This window comes from Budorcas taxicolor, chromosome 1 (assembly GCF_023091745.1).
Source record: "Budorcas taxicolor isolate Tak-1 chromosome 1, Takin1.1, whole genome shotgun sequence".
Classification (NCBI taxonomy): Eukaryota; Metazoa; Chordata; class Mammalia; order Artiodactyla; family Bovidae; genus Budorcas; species Budorcas taxicolor.
Window position 1 is genome coordinate 182,945,727 of NC_068910.1, and position 25,096 is coordinate 182,970,822.

The following is a 25,096-nucleotide window of genomic DNA, read 5'->3' on the forward strand; positions in this document are numbered from 1 at the left end:
CCATTTCCTTACCTCCAATCACCTTTCCCCGTGCCTCAGACCACTCTGCTTCTTTAACTCACAGAGATCCCAGCTTTGGAACCTGTTCTCCTCTTTGTGTAAAAATCTTTTCTTTGCCACAAACCTTTGCATCTCCGTGTTTGACTTGCTGCCCATTGGACAAATAAACCTGATTCAGTACACAGTAACTTGAGAAAGAGAGGGATATCTGTAGACTAGACTAAACTGGAGGTGATTCCTATCATGCAGAAATAGATAACAATCTTAAGGGGCTGATGAATAATCTGTGTAGCCCATCTACTCAGTAATTCAAGCAAGCTCTTAATTGGTAAGGTGTACTGGGTCAAGAACCAGCATTCTCTGTGTTGTGCAACATTTCACCTCAGCTGACTAGTGAAAACTAAATGCATTTGGAATGGAAATGACATATATGCAGATGTAGCATTTGATGAGCTCTTATGCAACCCTGGCTTATGTAAACAAACATAAATAAAGGAAGAACGTGTAGATTATAAAAGGAAGGGAAACATAACTCAGCCTCTCCAGGTGCAAGGTTTGAAAATGAAGATCCTTATTTCACTGATCTATCTGGTTTTTATTAGTTCTCTAGGTTGGACAATAGATAGGTACTATTACATAGGCATTGAAGAAACTACTTGGAACTATGCTCCTAGTGGTAAAAACCTGCTCAATGGAATGCCTTTTTCAGATGATCAGTAAGTAATACCTTCGCGTTGAAACATTTGCTATTAGACACAAATGTTGGTAATTGTTATTCACTGATAAAATGCTGCTGAAGAAGTTTCCATGATAGACTCTTTAAGGGCACATTTTGCTATTAGAACTGCTTCCTTTGAGTTTTTTAGTATAAGCATAACATGGAAGCTAGCTATTAATATAAATCAGACATTGCTCCTTCCTGGGATTCCTGCCACTCTTGCCTTCACGATACATATTTCAAGGATCATCTCTAATCCTGTATTTATCATCGATTTTGTGTAAGTGGTGGTTGTTGTGGTTGTTCAGTCATGTTTGACTCTTTGTGACCCGATGGACTGCAGCACACCAGGCCTCTCTGTCCCTCATCACCTCCTGAAGTTGACCCAAGCTCATGTCCATTGCATTGGTGATGCCATCCAACTGTCTCATGCTCTGATGCCCTATTCTTCTTTTGCCTTCAGTCTTTCCAGCATCAGGGATGAGTATGAATGGTACGCAAGAGCTAAAACAACGCTTTTCTTTCTGGTATGGAGTCTACGGCAGAGATTGTAAAAGTGCAGCTCTCTGCTTGATTTTTCTGTTCAGATGATTGCGACAAAGAAATCTAAAGGTTATATGCAGGGTTCTGGTTTACTACGTTTGTCTGCCAAAATGCCCCCAATTCTACCAACAAATCCCTGAATCATGGAAATGTGTAAAGAATCTTAAATTGTAACATTGATCTAATGTTTGAGAGCTAAAGTAACCTCAAAGTAGGGTCAGAAACCTTCCATACATGGTTCAGTGCAAAGAATTTCCAAGTCATTTGAACCGAAAGGCCAGGCATATGACTTGATACATTTGCATTTCGTCTCTTCACCAGACTTTCCAGTCTTCTCCTTGCCTACGGTATTGTTTCTGACTCATTCTAGATTTTCACCAGTGTCTGGATTTTCTCTGCGAAATTAGACTGGAAAGATTCTTACTTCTAGTTTCAGTTGATTTGACATTGCTTTCTTTTCAGTAAAAATTTGTTAAAGTTCTTGCTTGTTTGTTTGTTTACAGAGAGTTTCAATCTGAAACATATCTCCAACCAAGCAAAGATAGGATAGGATCTATCTATAAAAAGGCTTTGTATTTTGGGTACACGGATGATACATTTCAAACCACCATTGAAAAACCATCCTGGTTGGGATTTTTAGGTCCAATCGTAAAAGCAGAGACTGGAGACCTCATTCATGTACATGTGAAAAATAATGCTTCCAGAATGTATAGTTTCCATCCTCATGGATTAACCTACACTAAAGATAATGAAGGTAAGTGAATTCCTATTCCTTAGGTTCCTGAGTTTTTGTTAATGAAGAATACAAACCTCAGGAAAAGCAAGGCAATTATGAACTAAAGGAGTAGTTTGGGTGAATACAGACTTTTACTTCAGATGTCTCTAATTTTTATATCCCAGATTGTTCTTCTTCAATTTCTCATTTGAAATGAATGAATGACAATCCCTCTCCCCCATTCAACTTCTGGGAAAGAAAACACACTTTTCTCTCATGTAAATAAATAAATACAGAAGTTTGGAGGGTAGGAGACACTCATGAGCTAAGTGTTATGTTGGCAGAAATATTGTCCTGCCATTTCATATCCATGTCCTGTCATCTCATTTTCTAGAGAATGAGGGTTAGCCTCTTAGAAAACATCAGTGTCAGGTAAAGTCACTATTTTCCAGACAGTATCTTCTCTCTTAAACATCCACACTCACAGCTGCTTGATGGTGTTGGGAAAAGGAAGGGGAGAGAATGCTAACACAAAATAGGGTTGGTCTCAAAAGATGATAAAGGATGAGAGGTTGGTCATGCTTCAAAGTCTCCTATTGAATGAGGGAATGTTATCCATAGTTATTAGATTCCAGCCTCAAACGGTGGAGATCTGAGGCAAAATTCTAGGATAATAAAAACGAAAAGGGCAAGGCCCCAGATTCAGAACAAAGGTAGTAAGTAGCTCAGGGTAATGTCATCCATGCTGAAGACCACTTCCTGACATCAGTGGGCAGCTTGTAGGTAACACAGACGCTTTTTATTTTGTGTTGGGGCATAGCCGGTTAACGTGTTGTGATAGTTTTAGGTGAACAGCGAAAGGACTCAGCCATATGTATACATGTATCCATCCTCCCCTAAACTCGTCTCCCATCCAGGCTGCCACATAATGTTGAGCAGAGGTCCCTGTGCTATGCAGTACATCCTTGCTGGTGATCCACTTTAAATATAGCAGTGTGTGCAGTAACATGGATGCTCTTGATGCCCTCTGGAAGATGTAGCTCAGGTAAAGCCCTGTCATGGGGCTTCCCAGGTGGCTCAATGGTAAAGAATCTGCCTGCCAAGCAGGAGACATTGATCCCTGGGATTGGATCCCTGGGTTAGGAAGATCCCCTGGAGGAGGAAATGGCAACCCACTCCAGTATTCTTGCCTGAAAAATCCCATGGATAGAGGAGCCTGGCGGGCTGCAGTCCATGGGGTGGCAAAGAGTTGGACTTGACTGAGTGGCTAAACAACAACAGTAGCTTGGATGCTCCTGATGCCCTCATTCCCAAATCTGATTTGCAATGATGATGATACAGAGTGCAACTCAGGAACTCTCTGTATCTAAGACCTACATAGATAGTATGTGCACAATGAATAGTTGTGGAATCTATCAATAAAGGTGATGATAGTTTGTTCATATGCTGGCTGACTCCTTTCGATTTAAGTCTGGAAACTGGCCAAGCTGGGCATTCAGGTAGAAACCAACTAAGGGGAATCTAGAGAGACAGGAGGCAGGAGACAGGAAAGGGGAAACACACACTTTCTAAAAATACAAATTAACACACTTTCATGGCTTAATGCAGAAAGCGTGAGTCACGTTAAGAAAAATGTTGTCCACTGGTTGCTGTGACCACAGTGCAAGTTCCATTTTCTAGGCGCTCTCTATCCAGACAACACTACGGGCCTGCAAAAGGAAGACGACCGTCTAGAGCCAGGGGCAGAAGACACTTACAGGTGGTTTGTAGAAGAAAATCAGGGGCCTGGTCCCAATGACAGTAACTGCGTGACACGGATGTACCACTCCCATGTAGACACTCTAAAAGATGTGTCTTCAGGACTTCTCGGACCAATTCTGACTTGTAAAAGAGGTAACATTTTAAAAAATCTCACTGTAGCAAATAGAGCCAGCTAGGATGTGTGGGGTCTCCTTCACTCTCCTAGTGGAATTTTGCTAACAAACTTCCTGTTTTGACCTTGATTCTCCAGTCAGAAAAGTAACGTTGCCATTTGGCCTCTGAGCACCAGATGGCGTTCTTGAGTCCAATGTCTCCATGCAAGTCCAATAGAGCAGGCTGGACACTATACGGTAGTCACACCCAGAAATCGTCATCCTAGTCACCTTCACACAAAATTCCACCACCTTTCTCCTATAGAGAAGTGTTGAACCCACAGGGTGAGGGGAAATAGGGAGAAGAGAAACTGCCTGTTGCTTGCATGCTTAGTTCCTTAGGGTTCTGTCTATGGAGGTGAAAGGTTTTCCTTTTATATTTTGAATATCAGAATCAGAATCACTAGTTTATTTCATAGCAAAAATAATTTTCGCAATGAGTAAGTTTTGCCGTTCTTTTTGTTTTAGGAACCCTGGATGGAGATATGGAAAAATATATCGATGAGTATTTCATTCTGGTGTTTTCTATAATTGATGAAAAACATAGCTGGTATTTCGATGACAACATTCGTACATACACTGAAGCTGGTCAAGTTAATGCTAATGATCCTGACTTCGAGGAGAGCAATGTCATGCACTGTAAGATTATGAAGAGATTTCTCATTCCTTATATCCTATAGTTCTAACTTCTATGACTTTATTTTGTGATTTCCTTTCATTTAAGTTTGCGTCAATGAGTTTCTGTTTCCCAGTTCTTCATTCTGGGTCTAGCAGGCTATGTTTCAAGGGGTCGCAAAGAGTCAGACACGAACATGCCATTTTTGCTGTGAAAGAAAGTGAAAGTGAAAGTCCCTCAATCATGTCAGACTCTTTGCGACCTCATGGACTATACAGTCCATGGAATTACTCCAGGCCAGAATACTGGAGTGTGTAGCCTTTCCTTTCTCCAGGGGATCTTCCCAATCCAGGGATGAACCCAGGTCTCCTCCATTGTGGGCAGTTTCTTTACCTGCTGAGCCACAAGAGAAGCCCAAGAATACTGGAGTAGGTAGCCTATCCCTTCTCCAGCGGATCTTCCCGACCCAGGAATCCAACCGGGGTCTCCCACATTGCGGGCAGATTCCTTACCAACTGAGCTATCAGGGAAGCTCAGTGGTGTTATGAAGACATCTAGAAAATCCTGCTGGTTTCCAAAGTGTCATAGCAAGAGAAGTTAGATAGATGCATTTTTTTTTTCTAACATCTGATATTGATGAAAATAGATGATGACAACAGAGAGATGTGATTTTTTAAATATTCATTTGGCTGTGTCAGATCTCAGTTGCGGCAGGTGGGATCTTTTGTTGTGGTGCGCGGGGCTCGGGAGTTGTGGCACCAGGGTTTAGTTGCTTCATGGCCTGTGGGATCTTAGTTTCTGACCAGGGACCAAAGCCATGTCGCCTACATTGCAAGGCGGATTCTTAAGCCCTGAACCACCGGGGACGTCCCCAAATATTTAATTTTAGGGTAATAAAATATTATGGAAGAACAAAGACATAACTGAGCAGATCTTCTATGGAAATGTGCTTCTACATAGAACTTTTCAGAAAGTTGCTCTTGTTCTCTCAGACCCCCTCACCTTTGTCTCCTTTTTCCACAGACTTAGCTTCTTTCTATTCTTTTCCCCCTTTTCACTGCTTCCTACCTTGCAGCTTAGTTTTCTTCCTCTTGCCTTTAAATTTGTGTTGTCCTCAGTTTTAATCAGAGATAATGTTTATAGCCTCCTTTTGGAGGGAAACAAACCAAATCCTGTTGCATATTTTGCATGAGAACAATGATGGCACTCCCAGATTTACGTGATAAGGAAATGCATAGAATATATACCATGTGGCCTTGAGGTAACATGCTTGCTCGATAGGCTAATTTACTTCTGCTTTCAGCAATAAATGGATACTTGTATGCAAATCTACCTGATCTCACCATGTGTGCAGAAGACAGGGTCATGTGGCATTTTATCAGCATGGGTAGCCTGTTGGACATACACCCCATCTACCTCCATGGACAAACTCTGATCTCTCAGAATCATAGAAAAGACACCATTACCGTCTTCCCTGCCTCCATGCGTGATGCCTTCATGGTGGCCAAAGGTGTTGGAGAGTGGCTGCTGGACTGTCGGATACACGGTAGGGATTTATTCCTTTTACATAATACAGGGTCAGGGGACTCTCAGGGTTATGACCCATAACAAACGCTAAATCTTCCAAATGGGGAAAGATGTCACCATCAGGCAGGTGACAGGATTGCCTTTTGGAAAGTCAGTAATACAGTCAGAACCAGAACTCAGGTCTCTGACACTTTTAACTTTATGGTAATAAACACTTTAGTCATATAGGGATTATTTTTGTTGCTGTTTTTACCAAAAAAAAAAGGTATATATTTGTTAGCCAGTGAGCCTTACAAGAGCCTTGAGTGTCTGACAGAGCACATATAATTACTCTTCTTTTTTAAATTGAGAAGACAACTTCCAAGAGGTTGAAACACTAATCCAAAACCCTGTGAGAGTCAGAAATTATATAGGCCCAAGTGTTATATAAATTCTGAACCAACCCAGTAATGGTTTCCTGGTTTATTTCCCTCTTCAATCACACTTCATATTTAATGATAGAAAGGCCCATTATGAAATTACTGATCTTCTCTATTCTTAAATCTGACTAAACTCTACATGGAATCATGTAAATGTTTTGCATTATTTTTCAGTCAGAAAATACAATTGTTACTTGAACTAAAGAGTTTAACTCTTCTCCCTTTTTCACAAAAATGGGATTTACTTCTCTGATCAAAACCTTTCTTATTTCTAAGTGCAATACTTTGGTTAGCATCATACTTGAATTAATTATTTAAACAACTAAACAACATGTACTTATTGGGATTTCCTGTGTGCTGTGACCCTCCCTCCCAGGGTTGTGAGAAAAGGGAGACCCACACATGGCTATTGTAACTCAAGGACAGAATTTAATGATAATACAAAAGTTCTCACCTAGAAAGGAATGTTGTTTTAAAATATGTTTTAAAGGTTAAAATGTACACCAGATCTACTCCTCCTCTTGACCTCATTTATAGATGTTGCCTTTAAGCCAGGTCTTTCCTCTTCAACTCTGCAGGAAAGATAGGGTCAACTCTGGACACAATGAAAAAACCTTGGCCTAGTGGACTACATAGCTTTTCCCTATGTTTCTTCTCTTCCCATGGTGAAGTTTGGGGTGTTTTTTTGTGTTTGTTTTGGCTTTTTTGTGTTTGTTTGTTTTTGTTTTTTGTTTGTTTTGGTTTTAGTAATTATAAGAATGCATGAATAGACTTGCTGGGAAGAAAGGAAGAAAGCAAAGAGGAAGGAGTGGAGGGAGGGGAGAGTTTGGTGAAGGCAGCAGGCAGAAAGAGCGAAAGTCTAATGGTCTAATGTGGTATATGACAGCCACCTCTTAGGAGCTCCAGGGAGCTGAGAATTAAATAAGACAGGTGATAAACTTGTGGTAGCTTCAAATTTGGCCACAGGAAAGCGTTTACAACACCAAAATTAGCACGCACACACACGCGCGCGCACACACACACACACACACACACACACACACAATCAGATTTAGCATTCATCTTTGGAGAAATAGTTTAAGAATGTGCCATTAGTCCAACCCTACCCCACCAACATCCCAGTTCCCTCTCCAGTGAATAATCCCTGTAAGCCACCTGTGTTTACACAAATGTGTATTTGTGAATACTCACAAAGCTGTTTACTATGCATTTTCATGCAATATACATGAACACTTGGAGATAAAAATGCACAGGTACTGTTTTAAATAAAGAGATTACATCCCATATAATAGGTTTTATTTAACTATTAATTTTAAAACATAGGTTATTATTTGTATATAATAGGTTTTTCTATCTTCTGCTGCTTGCTTTGTTCACTCATCCTTATATCTCAAAATCTTTTCCATGACGTTCCCTGTACTTCTAAGTTACTCTTTTATTTTTTAAGTTTTATTTTTAAAATTTTTATCATATAGTTGCTGTGTTACTTCCACTGTACAGCCAAGTGATTCAGCTGTACATATACATATACATATATGTATATACATATCCCCCCTTTTTTGGGTTCCCTTCCCATTGAGGTCACCACAGAGCACTTGAGTAGAGTTCCCTGTGCTGTCTAGTAGGTTCTCATTAGTTATCTATTTTATACATAGTATCAATAGTGTATATATGTCGGTGGCAATCTTCCAATACCTCCCTCTCCCCTCCTTCCCCACTTAGTCTCCACAGGTTTGTCTAGCTTACTTTTCTAAATAGCTGTATAGTTTTCTGTATTTGTTTGAGATGTAGCCTAATTTATTTAACCATCCAGCTATTGATAGATATCTAAATTGCTTTCACTTTCTTCGTTCACTGTGAGTGTATGTGTGTGTTAGTCGCTCGGTCGTGTCCGACTCTTTGTGACCCCATGGACTATATAGCCCGCTAAGCTCCTCTGTCCATGGAACTCTGCAGGCAAGAATATGTCCATGGAATTCTCCAGGCAAGATCTTTTCCATGATATTCCCAAAATAAAGCTACTCCTTTATTTTTTGTTTTATTTTTAAATTTTTTATTGTATAGTTTATTTACAATGTTGTATTAGTTTTTACTGTACAGCAAAGTGATTCAGCTATACATATACATATATGTATATCCCCTCCCATTTAAGTCACTAACAGTGTTATAGCTAGCCACTTTTTATTTGTATCTTTTTATGTATGTGCAAATTTTTGTCTTGCCTAACTGAAAGAAATGAAAGTTTTTAATGGAAGTGTTCTTAATTTTAACAAAGGCTGCCTAATCACCTTCCAAAAAGTCTGTATGAATTTACACTCCCACCTATGTTGCTCTTAAATCAAAACACAGGACTGATGCTCTTATGGAAATGTACCTGCCTTGGTTTTCTTCCTGCCTGCCAACTAGTTAATCTAGTAATTAATGGTAACAACTTCAGAACCATAAGGGAAGATACTTTTGATTAAACAGACTCAAATCCCTCTCAGTAGGCAGGCACCATATTCCTCAGGAGCTGGTCCAGTGCTGGTTATTAATCTCCACTAATATACACTCCTCAACATTTGCTTTGGCATCCTGAGTCTTGTACTTGCTTCATACATTTCAGGATTTTAACAGATTCCGGAAATAAAATACCTCAAATTTCTCAAAAGAAAGGGAAGTTGCAATGTTGTTGGCTATAGTTTTAAATATATATATATATATATATATATATATATATGGACTAAGAAAAATGTTTTAATGTTTTCATAACATTCTCTACTTGGATTTACTATTTTTCAGAGAGTATGCAGGCTTTCTTCAACGTAAGGGACTGCCAAAAATCTTCAGCAGACGTCACGGGGACACAAGTTGTTCATTATTACATTGCTGCTAAAGAAATTTTTTGGGACTATGCTCCATCTGGCATAAATTTCTTCAGTGGAAATAGTTTAACAGAAGCTGGAAGGTAATGATTCAGTGATTAAAATATTCATGGTTAAATAAAGATAATTGGACTTTTTCATAACCTAGCTATTCCTACAAGGACTTAAGCATTTTATAATAAAAAGATACCAATAAAATAAAGATGGGAAAATAATTATAACAATAATTGGAAACTATTCAGCCAAAGGATCATCGCTATATTACATTTTTCTCTAAATGCCTTGGAAGCCACTGCAAAGAAAAACATGCTTCTCACCTTTTTCTTAGCATTAAAATTTTAAATGGGTTTATAATTATGAGATATTTAAAAAGGATGACCCAGAGGGATGGCATGGGGGTATGGGAGAGGAGTTCAGGATGGGGAACATGTGTACACCTGTGGCGGATTCATGTTGATGTATGGCAAAACCAGTACAATACTGTAAAGTGAAAAATAAATAAATAATAATTTTAACAAAGAAAAAAAAAAGAAGACTGGAAAAATAACAGGTATAAGGGATTTGAGGCACTTAACATAATAGATAAGGAAAAAAAGGATAGAAGAATTGCATCACTAGAGGTCAGGGACTTGGGAAAGATCAAAGCTTCAAAAATTAAGGGTAGGAAGACTTAAATCTGTCCAACATATGTAACCTGTAGGTTATAATTATCACAAAACCTTAACATCAAGTACAAATAAACTATGACACTGTAAAAATAAATAAATAAAAAATAAAAACGTAGTGAATTATGTTATCAATAGCAAAAACTCAAAAATATTTCTCACATGTAATTTGTATTTTCCTGCTAAGATCTGAGGGTATAGTCAATCATTTCTTGTGTCATCCTTAAATCATATTATATATATATATATATATATGTTTACTCAATAACACCTAAGAATATATTACCAATTATTTCTTTGATAACCTAAAACTAAGACTAAAATACATCACTGTGGTATCAGCACTTAGAAGTGCACAAAAAGTTTTTCTATAGTCTGACTGCTAAATATATTTACCAACTTGAAGATTACAGGAGTTGTAATTCTTTTCGTCTATTGAATGAAAGTTTTATGTCAGAAAATGTAAAGTTCTATAACCACCAAAAAATAATATTCCCCATAGTATTTTTTTTTAATTTACTCATAGAAAATTTAAGAAAACTGAGAATGTTCTACCAAATGAATATTTTCTTTTCTTACTTTAAAGCCCATCAACAAATTATTCAATCTGTGTAATGGAAATTTTGTGTTAATTATGAAAAGCCTATCAAAGCTTAGAACAAAAATTAGATTCAACCCTCATTTTATATTGACTAAAATAAGTATGAATTAATAGATTCTTTCAGCTCACATGATTCTCCTGGTTCTGAAATTTGATGCTGTCTCAGCATTGCAAGCCATTATTTCCTCCTAAAACACACTTGTCCTCATTTTATGTTATTACAATAGAATTAAAAAGTTAAGAATGACATCTCTCATCTCAGTACTCTAGCATCTCAGCACAGTTGTTTTAAAAGCAATGTTTATTACTACCTGCCTTAAAAAAAAAATCAGTCTTAATGTTTTAAAATTTTTATTCCAAAAGGAAAATGTATAGATAAACTAATAGGTAGTCTACAGACAGAGACTTGTATACATGTACAGACAAAAGACTGAAAAGATATCCATGGAATGTGTTGATAGTGCTTATAGAGAGATGGTAGAATTATGAGGATCTTAAATTTTTTGTTATATATATATTTTTATTTTCCAAATTCTCTACAATGAGCATGCATTATTTTTATAAATACATTGCTATTGTTCAGCTTCTGTCATGTCTGACTCTTTGCAATACATGGACTGCAGTGCACCAGGCTCCTCTGTCCTTCACTGTCTCCCAGAGTTTGTTCAAATTAAGGTCCATCGAGCTGGTGATGCCATACAACCATTCTCATCCTCTGTTGTCCCCTTCTCCCCCTGCCTTCAATCTTTACCAGCATCCGGGTCATTTCCAATGAGTCAGCTCTTCATATCAGATGGCCAAGTGGAGCTTCATCATCAATCCTTCCAATGAATATTCAGGGTTGATTTCCTTAAGACTGAAGGGTTTGATCTCCTTGCAGTCCAAAAGTGAAAGTGAAAGTCGCTCAGTTGTGTCTGACCCTTTGCGACCCCATGGACTGTAGTCCATGGAATTCTCCAGGCCAGAATACTGAAGTGAGTAGCCTTTCCCTTCTCCAAGGGATCTTCCCAACCCAGGGATCGAACCCACGTCTCCCACGTTGCAGGCAGATTCTTTACCAGCTGAGCCACAAAGCTCTAAAAAGTCTTTCAAGCACCATGATTTGAAAGCATCAATTCTTTTGTGCTCAGCCTTCTTTAGTCCAACTCTCACATCCATATATGACTACTGGAAAAACCATAGCTTTGACTATATGGACCTTCATCGACAAAGCAATGTCTCCGCTTTTTAATATGCTGTCTAGGTGTGTCATAGCTTTCTTTCCAAGGAGCAAGTGTCTTTTAATTTCATGGCTGTAGTCGCCATCCGTAGTGATTTGGGAGCCCAAGAAAAGAAAATCTGTCACTGCTTCCATTTTTTCCCCTTCTATTTGCCATGAAGTGATGCCATGATCTTAGTTTTTGAATGTTGAGTTTTAAGCCAGCTTTTTCACTCTCCTCTTTCACCCTGATCAAGAGGCTTTTTAGTTCCTCTTCACTTCCTGCCATTTGAGTGGTATCATCTACATATCAGAGGTTGTTGATATTTCTCCTAGCAATCTTGATACCAGCTTGTGAGTCATCCAGCCTGGCATTTCACATGATGTAATCTGCGTAGAAGTTAAACAAGAAGGGTGACAATATACAGCCTTGACATACTTCTTTCCCAATTTTGAACCAGTCAGTTGTTCCATGTATGGTTCTAACTGTTGTTTCTTGACATGCATAATGGTTTCTCAGGAGCCAAATAAGATGATCTAGTACTCACATCTCTTTAAGAATTTTCCAGTTTGTTGTGATCCACACAGTCAAAGGTATTAGAGTAATCAATGAAGCAGATGTTTTTCTGGAATTCTCTTGCTTTCTCTATTATCCAGCTAATGCTGGCAATTTGATCTCTGGTTTCTCTGCCTCTTTAAACCCCAGCTTGTACATCTGGAAGTTCTCAATTCAGGTACTACTGAAACCTAGCTTGAAGGATTTTGAGGATAACCTTGCTAGCATGTGGAATGAGTGCAAATATAATGGTAGTTTGAACATTCTTTGGCATTGTCCTTTTTTGAGATTGGAATAAAAACACCTTTGCCTGTCCTGTGGCCACTGCTGAGTTTTCCACAAATAGATTACAAGTACTAGATTACAAGTACCTTAAAACAGAAGGATGTAGCTTCTTGCTTTCTTTTCACATAGTCATTGTAAATTTAAAAGTTCTCTGTTTCTACTTTCTCTGAACAGTGAATCCCACTTCTATTTTGAACAAGACCCAACCAGAATCGGAGGAACTTACAAAAAACTAGTTTACTTTGAATACACAGATGCTTCCTTCCAAACCCAGAAGGCAAAAGCAACACACCTTGGACTCCTTGGTAAAATTATTTTGTAGCTTGTGGGGTTATAAACACAATTTACACATATTCTGTGCCATCAAAAGAGTACTCACCAACTCACAGTTTTGGGGATTCTCTGGTGGTTCAAATGGTAAAGAGCCTGCCTGCAATGTGGAAGACCAGTATCAATCCCTGGGTTGGTAAGATCCCCTAGAGAAGGAAATGGCAACCTACTCCCATATTCCTGCCTGGAGAGTCCCATGGATAGAGGAGTCTGGTGGGATTCATCCAATTTGAAACTACATTTTTTTTGTCCCTGCAAATCCATGAGAGTTTCTAAGATACTGAATCACCTAGACTTCTTTTCGTTGGACACACTCTGGTTCATGGCATCATCCCTTTAATTTGTTCCTAGAAGAACCTCACCCAAGTAACACAACCTGAATGACACTTATAAACACCAAGGACAACTCCTAACTCTGTTGGTTTCCAGGCCCTGTCATTAAGGCAGAAGTGGGGCAGATCATCCAGGTCACTTTCTATAACAATGCTTCCCTGCCACTCAGCATTCATCCCCATGGATTGCTTTACAACAAGAACAACGAGGGCTCCTTCTACAGAACACCAGGAGGAGGCAAGTACCACAGCTCAACCCAGGCACAAGCAAGGCCGACAGCAATACAGTGTGAGCAAGAAAATCAGACTCCTCCTAAAATCTTTGGGGAGCCTGCTTTTCACATCATCACAGATCTGTGTACTCACGGTGGCAGAGGGGGTCCTTTGGCCCTGTTCAGCTGTCACCCAAGGTACCCCAGTGTGAGCAGGACACAGTTCTTGATCTCAGAGATCTCACAGGCTAGACTAGGGTACTTTGGGTCCTAGGTCTTATTTCACAAATATTTCTTTCTTACTAGGTACCCCGTCGCCCTCCTCGCATGTAAATCCTGGTGCAACATTCGTTTATACATGGGAAGTTCCAATAGATGTGGGACCCACTTCCACAGACCCAAACTGCCTGACCTGGTCATACTTCTCCTCAGTAGATTTTAAAACAGACATCAACAGCGGCCTTATAGGGCCTCTTCTCGTGTGCAGAAATGGAAGTCTTGGAGAGGATGGCAAACAGGTTAAGTGATGGGACCTATGTCCGGGTATGCCTTGGTGAGAGGTTGCCTGAAACATCTTCAGGGGAAAGGCAGTGTGCAGTGGGCACCTTCAACTTCTGTGTACCTGTGTCTCTCAGTTTTACTCTTTCCTCAGCTTCAGACCTGTGTCTTCTCATGCCCAGTGAACTCTGGGCATGTTCCAGACACTTTTAATTCTGCTGGACTGTTCTGCTACTTTTTTAAGATTTTTTTTTTTTTAATGTGGACCATTTTAAAAGTCTTTATTGAATTTCTTGCAGTAGTGCTTCTGGTTTTTTATGTTTTGGTGTTTCAGCCACGAGGCATGTGGGATCTCAGCTCCCCTACCAAGGATCAAAAGCACATGCCCTGAATTGGAAGGCAAAGTACCAACCACTGGACCACCAGAGAAGTCCCCACTTGACTGTTTTAACTCATCGTCTCCCTCTAGACAGCCACTGCCTGTCCCACCCTTCTCTGAGTCATCTCTTTTTCCTCTATCCTGTCTCTTAGAGAAGGACACCACCAAGCCCAGGACTTCAATCAACAACTCCTTGTTTCTCCCCTCCAGCACTGGTCACCAGCTCTCTGATCCCATTGCCTTATTTGAGGCAGCATCATCTCTTTCTGAATTCCTGTAACCTCCTAACTCCTATCCCTGCTTCCATTATGCTTCAGTATAGCTCCACATTCCTCCCTTTCTAATCAGATTATAGCACTCTCGACCCTAAAAATCACCCTACAGTCTGTTGGCTCAGAAGGCAACATATCAGACCCCATGGATCCTTCCAGATCCATGCTCCCCCCGCCACCCCCCCCACCCCAGCCCCACCCTGCACACTCCATTCTGGTCTTACTGCAAAGTTAGCCTGTTAGTTCTGAGTAAGGATGGCTAGTTCACATCTTTTTGATTTTGCCCTTCTTCTCTCTGTCTGGAACGGACTTTCCTCACTGTTTTACCTGCTAAAAGGGGGGAATTTTTGATAAAAACTCAGACTGAGGGTCCCTTCATTTTCTTCAAACAATATTCCCAAACTAAATTTAGTTCAAGTTCCTGCAGGTTATTGCGGTTCCGTCTGTAGATTTCTGTCAGAGCACTTGTGCTCAAGTCACTTCAGTCCTGTCTGACTCTTTGGACCTGTCTGACCCCATGGACCGTAGCCCGCCAGGTTCTTCTGTCCATGGGATTTTTCAGGCAAGAATACTGGCATGGATTGCCATTTCCTTCTCCAGGGGATTTTCCTGACCACGAGATTGAACCTGTGTCTCCTGTATTGGCAGGCAGATTCTTGATCACTGAGCCACCTGGAAAGCCCTGTTAAAGCACTTCCCCAGGCAGTTATTTTTACTGGCCTGTCTCTCCCAATAGACTCTAAGTGCCTTGAAACCACAGATAGGGTTTTATTAAATTTTTGGTAACAAACCCAGTCCTTCTGTGGCATGTAGTAGGTGCTCAGTAAATGCTTAATGAGTGAATTTCCCTTGTTTTCACTCACAAGTGAAGTAATAGCCAAGTTCTTTTGTAATTCATGTGTTGGAAAGCCTTATAAGGGCTTCCCAGCTGGCTCAGTTGGTAAAGAATCCTCCTGCAATACAGGAGACACAGGTTTGATCCCTGGGTCGGGAAGATCCCCTGAAGAAGGAAATAGCAACCCACTCCAGCATTTCTGCCTGGGAAATCCTATGGACAGAGCAGCCTGGTGGGCAACGGTCCGTGAGGTCACAAAACAGTCAAACACAATTTAGCAACTAAAGAACAACAACAAAAAAGCCTTATAAATCCCCAGTGTAAACATGTAAAATTGAATGTATATTTTATTTTAAAATATGGCTATGTATTTATAGTCATCTATATAATGAAAATCATATAGCCCCATAATTTTTACAGTACATATAATTTTTCTACTTTATCCAAAAATATAAATATATACGTATATTTCTTCATAAATCCTAAAATACAGACTTTCTAGAATCGAAAACATTTTATTTAACTTACATTTTACAAAGCTTCCAAGAGAAGCCACTATAAACATCTGTTATTATAGCGTTTAGTTTTATGAAGTTAAGATATAGGGGGTCCCTAGAGTAAGAGCTTTACATGAAAACAATGGTAGAGATTTCTCCCAACTTCTTAGTTCTGTGATAAATCTATTCACTGGGATTCATACATTTGTATAAAAAATCCGTAAGTGGGGAAGTTAATTGATCAGTTTTTCCAAGAACATTGCATGGGAAATCCTATATGAGGGCCAACCATTTGAATATGTACTATGCACTACTTTGAATATGTACTATGCATATTTTGTGTCTGTTTATTTTTTCTATTTTCATCCACAGAAAGGAATAGACAAGGAATTTTACCTACTTGCCACAATATTTGATGAAAATCGAAGTTATCTCTTAGATAAAAATATCAGGATATTTACCACAGAGCCTGAAAATGTGGATACAGAGGATCCAAACTTCCAGGAGTCTAACAAGAAGTATTGTAAGAGAACACTTAACTTAAAAGATAAATGTATTAAGCAGTTTAATTTCACTAGGCCTAAAGAATTACAGATTTTTTTAAGAGAAACATATTTTCCCCTCAATTGTTGGCTACTATGTTTCATGTTTTCTGTAAACATAATTTCCCAATAAAAATAGAGCTTACTAGGGTGATTACGGAGAAGGCGATGGCGCCCAACTCCAGTCCTCTTCCCTGGAAAATCCCATGGACGGAGGAGCCTGGTAGGCTGCAGTCCATGGGGTCGCGAAGAGTCAGACACGACTGAGTGACTTCACTTTCACGTTTCACTTTCATGCATTGGAGAAGGAAATGGCAGCCCACTCCAATGTGCTTGCCTGGAGAATCCCAGGGACGGGGGAGCCTGGTGGGTTGCCGTCTATGGGGTCGCACAGAGTCGGACATGACTGAAGTGACTTAGCAGCAGCAGCAGTAGCAGGGTGATTATGTTACATTCTATCAAATGTTTACCAATGCCTTTTTGGTGCAATACATTATTTTAGCTATTGCTAAATATGATACAGAAAAGTCACATATTTCTCTAGTGCCAAAGTAATGGAGTGGATAGGTAGGGTGTTTGTTGAGTTGGTTGGTTGGTTTCTGAAGACTTTAAAGCGTGGTGGGAAAAAAGAATGATCTAGAATGTGGAGACTTGATCTAGAATCTGGAGACTTGGACTCTGGTCTCAACAGTTTCATTCATTAGCTTCATGACACTGAACAAGTCTCTCTGACCTTAGTTTCATCAAATCTAAAAAGAAGGGGTTGGCTTGGGTAATGTTGATATCTTACATGAATGAACTGCTTAATGGATAGTCCTTGGTTGAGTCCAAGAGATGTCAAGTACCAATAAATTAAACAATCTTTTCTTTGTCACAAATGTCTTGCAGCGATAAATGGATACATGTATGGAAATCTGCCTGGACTAGATATGTGCTTAGGAGACAATGTTTCATGGCATGTTCTTAGTGTGGGATCAAGTCAAGACTTTCATGGGATATATTTTTCAGGAAATACCTTCACTTCCTTAGGATCAAGGGATGACACCGTATCTGTGAATCCCCATATCTCACAAACACTTCTTATGACACCTGATTCCATAGGTAAGTTGTGTGTCTTCTCCATCAGCCTGAAATATGCCCAAACTATGAAAAAGCAATGTCTTCATATGCACTGAATATTGTTTGTACAGGAAAAAAGGAAGTTATCCAAATAATGTTTTAAAATACTTTTGCCCTGATCCATTTAATTTATAGGAGTGTAAGTGTATCATTTTCCTGTACACAAAAACCCTTTCAGCCCTTTCCATCTTTCTCTTCCCAGGTATCAGGCTCTAAATCAACCCATACTTTTCAAAAGCAATGAGGATGCTCTGAAGCATTTTAATTTGCTTTCATTCTATTATCTGCTGCATTTCTTACTCTTCTGTCCATTTGCTTCCCAGGTCTTCCTCCTGCATCAACCTTACCATTCTCTTTTCCGCCTTCGTCTCTTATCCCTCTCCTTGCTAGTTTTGCTCCCTTCGGAAATATTTCTTACTTCAATGAGGTTGACTATTTCTGGCAGTTTTTTAAAGGCACCTTGTATCAGAAAATTGTTAAGGGAGTCAGAGGAGCCTCCCCTCTCCTCTGAATCTAATACCCTCATTTATAAAACAGGGATTGTAATAATTTACAATCCATAAAAAGCAATAAACACAATCATATGAGATAGATGCAGTGTAGTAAAGGGCCTGGTATATGTTAGATTTAAAATTTTAATATTTTCTTTCATCCCGCAGATATACCTTAACAAAAAATAAAATAAGCAAACAAAACTCTCTTTGGTCAAAAAGTACTAACACCAGTTGAATACTGGCTATACAATAAACAAGTGAAAGTGAAAGTCGCTCAGTCGTGTCTGACTCTTTGCGACCTTATGGACTATACTATACAGTCCATGGAATTCTCCAGGCCAGAATACTGGAGTGGGTAGCCTTTCCCTTCTCCAGGGGATCTTCCCAACCCAGGGATCAAACCCAGGTCTCCTGCATTGCAGGCTGATTTTTTACCAGCTGAGCCACAAGGGAAGCCCAAGAATACTGGAATGGGTAAACTATCCCTTCTCCAGTGGATCTTCCCGACCCAGGAATCAAACAGGGGTCTACTGCATTGCAGGTGGATTCTTTACCAACTGAGCTATGCAGGAAGCACTACAATAAACAAATTACTCTAAAAATACCATGGATTTGTATCTTAACTTTTTGTGATATCACAAATTCATCCGACTACATATTTACATATTTTTTTATTCTACATTCCAAACAAATAGTGCTGGTGATTATGAGTAATCAGAAGATTACTCAGCCATTTTTTAAAAAAAAGAAATATTGCCATTTGCAGCAACAATGATGGACTTTGTTGTACTAAGTGAAGTAAGTCAGAGAAAGACAAATATCATGTGATATCACTTATACTTGGAATCTAAAAAAATGTTATAAGTGAACTTCTTTACAAAATAGAAGTAGACTCATAGACATAGAAAACAAACTTATGTTTATCAAAGAGGAAAGGGGGATAAATACACAGCACTATGTATAAATAGATTAATAACAAGGACCTACTTACAGCACCGGGAACTATATGCAATATCTTATAATAACCTATAATGGAAAAGATTCTGAAATATATATATATATATATATATAACTGAATCACTTTATTGTATGGCAGAAACATTGCAAATCAACTACACTTTAAAAAATAATATTTTAAAAAGATTATCCAAAAAGAAGTAATCACAAGAAAAAAAGAAAAGTCTTTCTTCACCACTTTCTCTTCTCTGCTATACTCACTCACCTAGTGGCAAGTTATCACCCATTCCCTTCCCACTTCTTCCTCTCCTTTCCCCTGTAGATGTTTCCCTGGTCTTGAAAAAAAAAGTAGTCTGCTTTTCTTCCTCTTTCCTAAACAGTATCCACCACAGTAAACACATGGCAGTGTCACGAAAAGTAACAATAACCACAGAAATACGTACAGAGTTGAAAGAGAATGCTAGTGTCGATGAAGGTGATATCAATATTAATAGAAACGAAGTCAGAACATGAAGGGCATAAAATTACCAAAATAAAAGACAGCTGGAATTTAGGTGGAATTTTCTGGCCTGATCCACGCTGGAGTTTGTTGTTGCGGTGATTTGTTTTCATTGTGGTCACTGTTTGGGGTTCTTATTAGTAACATATTATTCTGATTTCCTTCAACTTCCTTTCACTACCTCCACACTACCCCTCTGCTCCAACCATCATCATCCCTTGTGGGTTATTGTAATAGCCTTCTAACAAGTCTCCTTCCTTCCTCCCTTGCCCTCTCTGGTCTATTCTCAGCACAACTGCCAGAATGTTCTTATGTCACTCATAGACTCAGAGTTAAAGCTACAGATTTTTCAATGGCCTACAAGGGCCTGTGTGACTTTGTCCTCCATTCCCCACCAATCCTGTTTCCTAGTACCCTCAGCCTTGCTCATTCTACTCCAGACCCCCAGGCTTCTTAGATGGCCTTCAAACACACCAAGCAGACCCGCAGGCAGGGAATTTTGCTATCTATTTCCTCTTGCTGGATTGCCCTTCCTCTGGATCCACCATCTATCTCTTATGAATCTGCCCAAATGTCACTCACCCATCAAGGCCTACCCTGATCATCCTATAAAATATTGTTCATTGCCCTCTCTCTCCACACATTCATCCAGAATTCTCAATACTCCTTACACTGTCCTACATTTTCCTTAATCCATAGCACTTATCACCTTCCAACCCACATCAGCTTTACTTACTATGTTGGTCATCTGTCTCTACAACACCCTGCAATATAAACCACAAGGGCAAGAATGTTTAGCTATTTTATTCATTAATGTTTCCCAAGTGCCAAGAAATATGCCTGGCATAAAGAAGATACTAAATAAATACTTGTCAAATTAGTGGAAGAATGAATGAACTATCTTATAGTATTTCTCTGAGGGATTTATATCTTATAGATGATTTAGAGAAAAGAAATCTGAATGCAATGCCGTAAGTATTCTTTTCTTATTTCCCCCTAGGCATTTTTGATGTGGTTTGTATAACCTCAGAGCACTATATTGGAGGCATGAAACATAAATACCAAGTGAGGGAGTGTTCAGAGCCAAACCCGGATCAAACACAGTACCAGGAGGCGAAGGTTATTTATATCGCAGCTGAGGAAATTGTGTGGGATTATTCTCCTAGCAGGGAGTGGGAGAGAGAACTGCATCGTCTCCAAGGACAGAAGTATGGCAGTGACTTCCATCTCTAATTGGGCAGGGTTTATTCTGTAGTCCTCCACGCTTTCCTTTCAGTCTTGTGTGTGTGTGTGTGTGTGTGTGTGTGTGTGTGTGTGTGTGTGTGTGTGTGTGGTGTGTATTTATTTGTGTGCGGTATGTGTGTGGCATGTGTAGTTTAGGACACATTTAATTACAAATAACTTCAAAATGTGTCTGTGATGTCTTCAGTTATAAATACATCTAATCTTTCCAAATATTAACATAACTTAATTCTTCTTTGCTGTTTCTGCTTGTCTCTCTTTTCATTTCTTGTCTTCTCTCTTCCTTATGTGTTTTACTATCCAATCTCACCACTTTAAGGTATAATAAGTATAACTTCAGCTACATTTAACATTTGGAATTAGTCAGAATTTTTTTGACTTCATTTGTTTCCGGCTATTGCTATTCTTCTTTGAACCTCAAATTGAAGACACTAATTTTTCTTTCTGTGTAAAATTTGATATCTTTCTCTGATTTTTCTCTCTTACTATTTATTCATTTGATCAAAACTGAATTTCATCCTAAAAACATGTTTTAAGGTACAGGATGAATATCCAACAATCTTACCGAAATAAATATATATATATTTTTTTAATGAAATGAATTTCTAAGGTAAAATAGACTCTCAGTCAGTCAGTCAGTTCAGTTGCTCAGTCGTGTCCGACTCCTTGTGACCCCATGAATTGCAGCATGTCAGGCCTCCCTGTCCATCACCAACTCCTAGAGTTCACCCAGACTCATGTCCACCGAGTCGGTGATGCCATCCAACCATCTCATCCTCTGTCGTCCCTTTCTCCTCCTGCCCCCAATCCCTCCCAGCATCAGGGTCTTTCCAATGAGTCAACTCTTCGCATGAGGTGGCCCAAGTACTGGAGTTTCAGCTTCAACATCAGTCCTTCCAAAGAACAGCCAGGACTGATCTCCTTTAGGATGGACTGGTTGGATCTCCTTGCAGTCCAAGGGACTCTCAAGAGTCTTCTCCAACACCACAGTTCAAAAGCATCAATTCTTTGGCGCTCAGCCTTCTTCACAGTCCAGCTCTCACATCCATACATGACCACAGGAAAAACCATAGCCTTGACTAGATGGACCTTAGTCGGCAAAGTAATGTCTCTGCTTTTGAATATGCTATCTAGGTTGATCATAACTTTTCTTCCAAGGAGTAAGCGTCTTTTAATTTCATGGCTTCAGTCACCATCTGCAGTGATTTTGGAGCCCAAAAAAATAAAGTCTGACACTGTTTCCACTGTTTCCCCATCTATTTCCCATGAAGTGATGGGACCAGAAGCCATGATCTTCGTTTTCTGAATGTTGAGCTTTCAGCCAACTTTTTCACTCTCCTCTTTCACTTTCATCAAGAGGCTTTTTAGCTCCTCTTCACTTTCTGCCATAAGGGTGGTGTCATCTGCATATCTGAGGTGATTGATATTTCTCCTGGCAATCTTGATTCCAGCTTGTGTTTCTTCCAGTCCAGCATTTCTCATGATGTACTCTGCATATAAGTTAAATAAGCAGGGTGACAATATGCAGCCTTGACGTACTCCTTTTCCTATTTGGAACCAGTCTGTTGTTCCATGTCCAGTTCTAACTGTTGCTTCTTGACCTGCATACAGATTTCTCAAGAGGCAAGTTAGGTGGTCTGGTATTCCCATCTCTTTCAGAATTTTCCACAGTTTATTGTGATCCACACAGTCAAAGGCTTTGGCATAGTCAATAAAGCAGAAATAGATGTTTTTCTGGAACTCTCTTGCTTTTTCCATGATCCAGCAGATCTTGGCAATTTAATCTCTGGTTCCTCTGCCTTTTCTAAAACCAGCTTGAACATCAGGGAGTTCACGGTTCACCTATTGCTGAAGTCTGGCTTGGAGAATTTTGAGCATTACTTTACTAGCATGTGAAATGAGTGCAATTGTGCAGTAGTTTGAGCATTCTTTGGCATTGTCTTTCTTTGGAATTGGAATGAAAACTGACCTTTTCCAGTCCTGTGGCCACTGCTGACTTTTCCAAATTTGCTAGCATATTGAGTGCAGCACTTTCACAGCATCATCTTTCAAGATTTGAAACAGCTCAACTGGAATTCCATCACCTCCACTAGCTTTGTTTGTAGTGATGCTTTCTAAGGCCCACTTGACTTCACATTCCAAGATGTCTGGCTCTAGATTAGTGATCACATCATCATGATTATCTGGGTCGTGAAGATCTTTTTTGTAGAGTTCTTCTGTGTATTCTTGCCACCTCTTCGTAATATCTTCTGCTTCTGTTAGGTCCATACCATTTCTGTCCTTTATTGAGCCCATCTTTGCATGAAATGTTCCCTTGGTATCTCTAATTTTCTTGAAGAGATCTCTAGTCTTTCCCATTCTGTTGCTTTCCTTGATTTCTTTGCATTGATCTCTGAAGAAGGCTTTCTTATCTCTTCTTGCTATTCTTTGGAACTCTGCATTCAGATGCTTATATCTTTCCTTTTCTCCTCTGCTTTTTGCCTCTCTTCTTTTCACAGCTATTTGTAAGGCCTCCCCAGACTGCCATTTTGCTTTTTTGCGTTTCTTTTCCATGGGGATGGTCTTGGTCCCTGTCTCCTGTACCATGTCACGAACCTCATTCCATAGTTCATCAGGCACTCTATCTATCAGATCTAGACCCTTAAATCTATTTTTCACTTCCACTGTATAATCATAAGGGATTTGATTTAGGTCATACCTGAATGGTCTAGCGGTTTTCCCTACTTTCTTCAATTTGAGTCTGATTTTGGCAATAAGGAGTTCATGATCTGAGCCACAGTCAGCTCCCGGTCTTGTTTTTGTTGACTGTATAGAGCTTCTCCATCTTTGGCTGCAAAGAATAGAATCAATCTGATTTCAGTGTTGACCATCTGGTGATGTCCATGTGTAGAGTCTTCTCTTGTGTTGTTGGAAGAGGGTGTTTGCTATGACCAGTGCATTTTCTTGGCAAAACTCTATTTGTCTTTGCCCTGCTTCATTCCGCATTCCAAGGCCAAATCTGCCTGTTACTCCAGGTGTCTTGACTTCCTACTTTTGCATTCCAGTCCCCTATAATTGCATATAAGTTAAATAAGCAGGGTGACAATATACAGCCTTGATGTACTCCTTTTCCTATTCGGAACCAGTCTGTTGTTCCATGTCCAGTTCTAACTGTTGCTTCTTGACCTGCATATAGGTTTCTCAAGAGGTAGGTCAGGGGGTCTGGTATTCCCATCTCTTTCAGAATTTTCCACAGTTTATTGTGATCCACACAGTCAAAGGCTTTGGCATAGTCAATAAAGCAGAAATAGATGTTTTTCTGGAACTCTCTTGCTTTTTCCATGATCCAGCAGATGTTGGCAATTTGATCTCTGGTTCCTCTGCCTTTTCTAAAACCAGCTTGAACATCTGGAAGTTCACCGTTCACAGAATAAACTGTAGATATTAATAAACTGCATTATTCCAATAAGTTATTCCATATGATAATTTGTCTAATTTAATGGTTAAATTAATTAACTTTGTGATTTTTTGTTTTTATTTCTCAAAGCAAAACAAACATATACTTGGATAGAGTTGAGACATATCTTGGGTCCAAATACAAGAAGGTCGTATACCGCCAATATGATGACATCACATTCACAAATCAAACAGTACGAAGTGAAGATGAAATACATCTGGATATACTAGGTATTGATACACTAGAAGATTGGTTTGGGGTTTGTCATCTTGTCCTCAACCACTGGAAATTGTTGCCTATATAAGAATATTGTCAACTTCTACCTCAGTGGAGAAAAGTGCCTATAATTCTAACTTTAATTTGTTTGCTGGTAGACACTTTTATTGGGAAAAGAAGAGTGATTCAAATATTTTTAAATGGACAACAAAGATATCACAGACAATGAATATGGTTAGTTTCAGATTATCTGGCTTCTTGCACACAGAATCCCAAGATTCTGGGAGGGACTTTAGAAATAATATTTAAAGATAATTTCTTTGAAATTAAAACAAATCCCAGAAACCCTCATATAGTTAGGAGGGGGCCTTCGTTGTTTAAATTTAAGTGTTTAAACAGTTAATTGCTTAAGATTTAATTTCACCTTCTGTCTAGGAGTGAGAAAAATATAGCCCATACCCCCACCTTTGACAGATCAGCTAAAAAACTTATAAGTGCCTCCCAGGCACCCACATGTAGCATTTCTATAAGTCACACAGCGTTTCCATAGGTCACACAATGTATTCATTTGTTATGTCAAATGGCATGTCCATACATTGCATAATATTTCCAGAGG

General features: G+C 39.3%; 1 protein-coding gene across 1 annotated transcript in view; it reads left to right on the forward strand.

Moving 5' to 3' along the window:
- Nucleotides 1–561: 561 nt before the first annotated feature.
- LOC128053635 (ceruloplasmin-like) overlaps nucleotides 562–25,096 on the forward strand; it is a 40,618-nt gene continuing 16,083 nt past the window's right edge. Inside the window, exons 1-13 of the mRNA XM_052646113.1 lie at nucleotides 562–716; nucleotides 1,765–2,015; nucleotides 3,657–3,869; nucleotides 4,358–4,528; nucleotides 5,809–6,051; nucleotides 9,233–9,398; nucleotides 12,795–12,925; nucleotides 13,380–13,520; nucleotides 13,801–14,012; nucleotides 16,348–16,498; nucleotides 17,406–17,618; nucleotides 20,587–20,794; nucleotides 24,355–24,494. Coding sequence (XP_052502073.1) covers nucleotides 562–716; nucleotides 1,765–2,015; nucleotides 3,657–3,869; nucleotides 4,358–4,528; nucleotides 5,809–6,051; nucleotides 9,233–9,398; nucleotides 12,795–12,925; nucleotides 13,380–13,520; nucleotides 13,801–14,012; nucleotides 16,348–16,498; nucleotides 17,406–17,618; nucleotides 20,587–20,794; nucleotides 24,355–24,494 — 2,395 coding nt within the window. The remainder of the gene's footprint in view (nucleotides 717–1,764; nucleotides 2,016–3,656; nucleotides 3,870–4,357; nucleotides 4,529–5,808; nucleotides 6,052–9,232; nucleotides 9,399–12,794; nucleotides 12,926–13,379; nucleotides 13,521–13,800; nucleotides 14,013–16,347; nucleotides 16,499–17,405; nucleotides 17,619–20,586; nucleotides 20,795–24,354; nucleotides 24,495–25,096) is intronic.